The sequence below is a fragment of the Sinocyclocheilus grahami genome, unplaced genomic scaffold (assembly GCF_001515645.1).
Source record: "Sinocyclocheilus grahami isolate Dianchi unplaced genomic scaffold, SAMN03320097.WGS_v1.1 scaffold1687.1, whole genome shotgun sequence".
Lineage (NCBI taxonomy): Eukaryota > Metazoa > Chordata > Actinopteri > Cypriniformes > Cyprinidae > Sinocyclocheilus > Sinocyclocheilus grahami.
This window is the reverse complement of record NW_015506866.1, coordinates 8995-9603: the sequence shown is the minus strand read 5'-3', so window position 1 is coordinate 9603 and position 609 is coordinate 8995. Positions and strand designations below refer to the sequence as shown.

At 34.5% G+C, this 609-nt stretch overlaps 1 protein-coding gene across 1 annotated transcript in view; it reads left to right on the top strand.

Moving 5' to 3' along the window:
- Positions 1-279: 279 nt before the first annotated feature.
- The window catches only part of LOC107572044 (synaptogyrin-2-like), a 2159-nt gene continuing 1829 nt past the window's right edge, over positions 280-609 (top strand). Inside the window, exon 1 of the mRNA XM_016258442.1 lies at positions 280-320. Coding sequence (XP_016113928.1) covers positions 297-320 — 24 coding nt within the window. The 5' untranslated portion in view covers positions 280-296. The remainder of the gene's footprint in view (positions 321-609) is intronic.

Genomic DNA, 609 nt, shown 5'->3' with positions numbered 1-609 from the left:
GACATCTCAGAGACGTCTATCAGATGTTTGCACACAGCAGATGCTGTTACGATCTTTAACAGACCTCTTGCAGACGTACGCTCATTCAAAGTTATCTAGTATTTAATAATGTTCTCAAAAATGTTATTTATGTGTCTTTCATGGCACGATTTTTTTCGTTTCTAAAACTTTTAGTTGACTGTTGGTACCATTTCACCATTAGTCGTTTCGGAACGTTCAAAACGAACGTTCTCATAATATTTTCAAAATGATACAATGTAACGTTCCCTTGATGTGTTAAGAGCTGAAGGCGTTTCATGATTGATGATGACCTGAAGCTGGTGAGTTGAATCAGTTACAGTTTACAGCTGCCATTGAATTAGTTTCATAATGCATTTTACAACATTAAAACTGTTACTTCTCAGTTTTTTAAGCTGCTTTGCACAATTTGTGTTGTATAAATCGCTACAGAAATAAACATTACTTGACATAAAATGTAAATGTATGAAGATTAAATCTGCATGCTTTACTTTCAGGACAGAAATCAACAGTCTGTCTCTCTTTCTGACTGTTTGGGAGTTATCCTATTGTTAGTAAATTAACATAAGTCCCTCTAGATTCTCTTTGCCA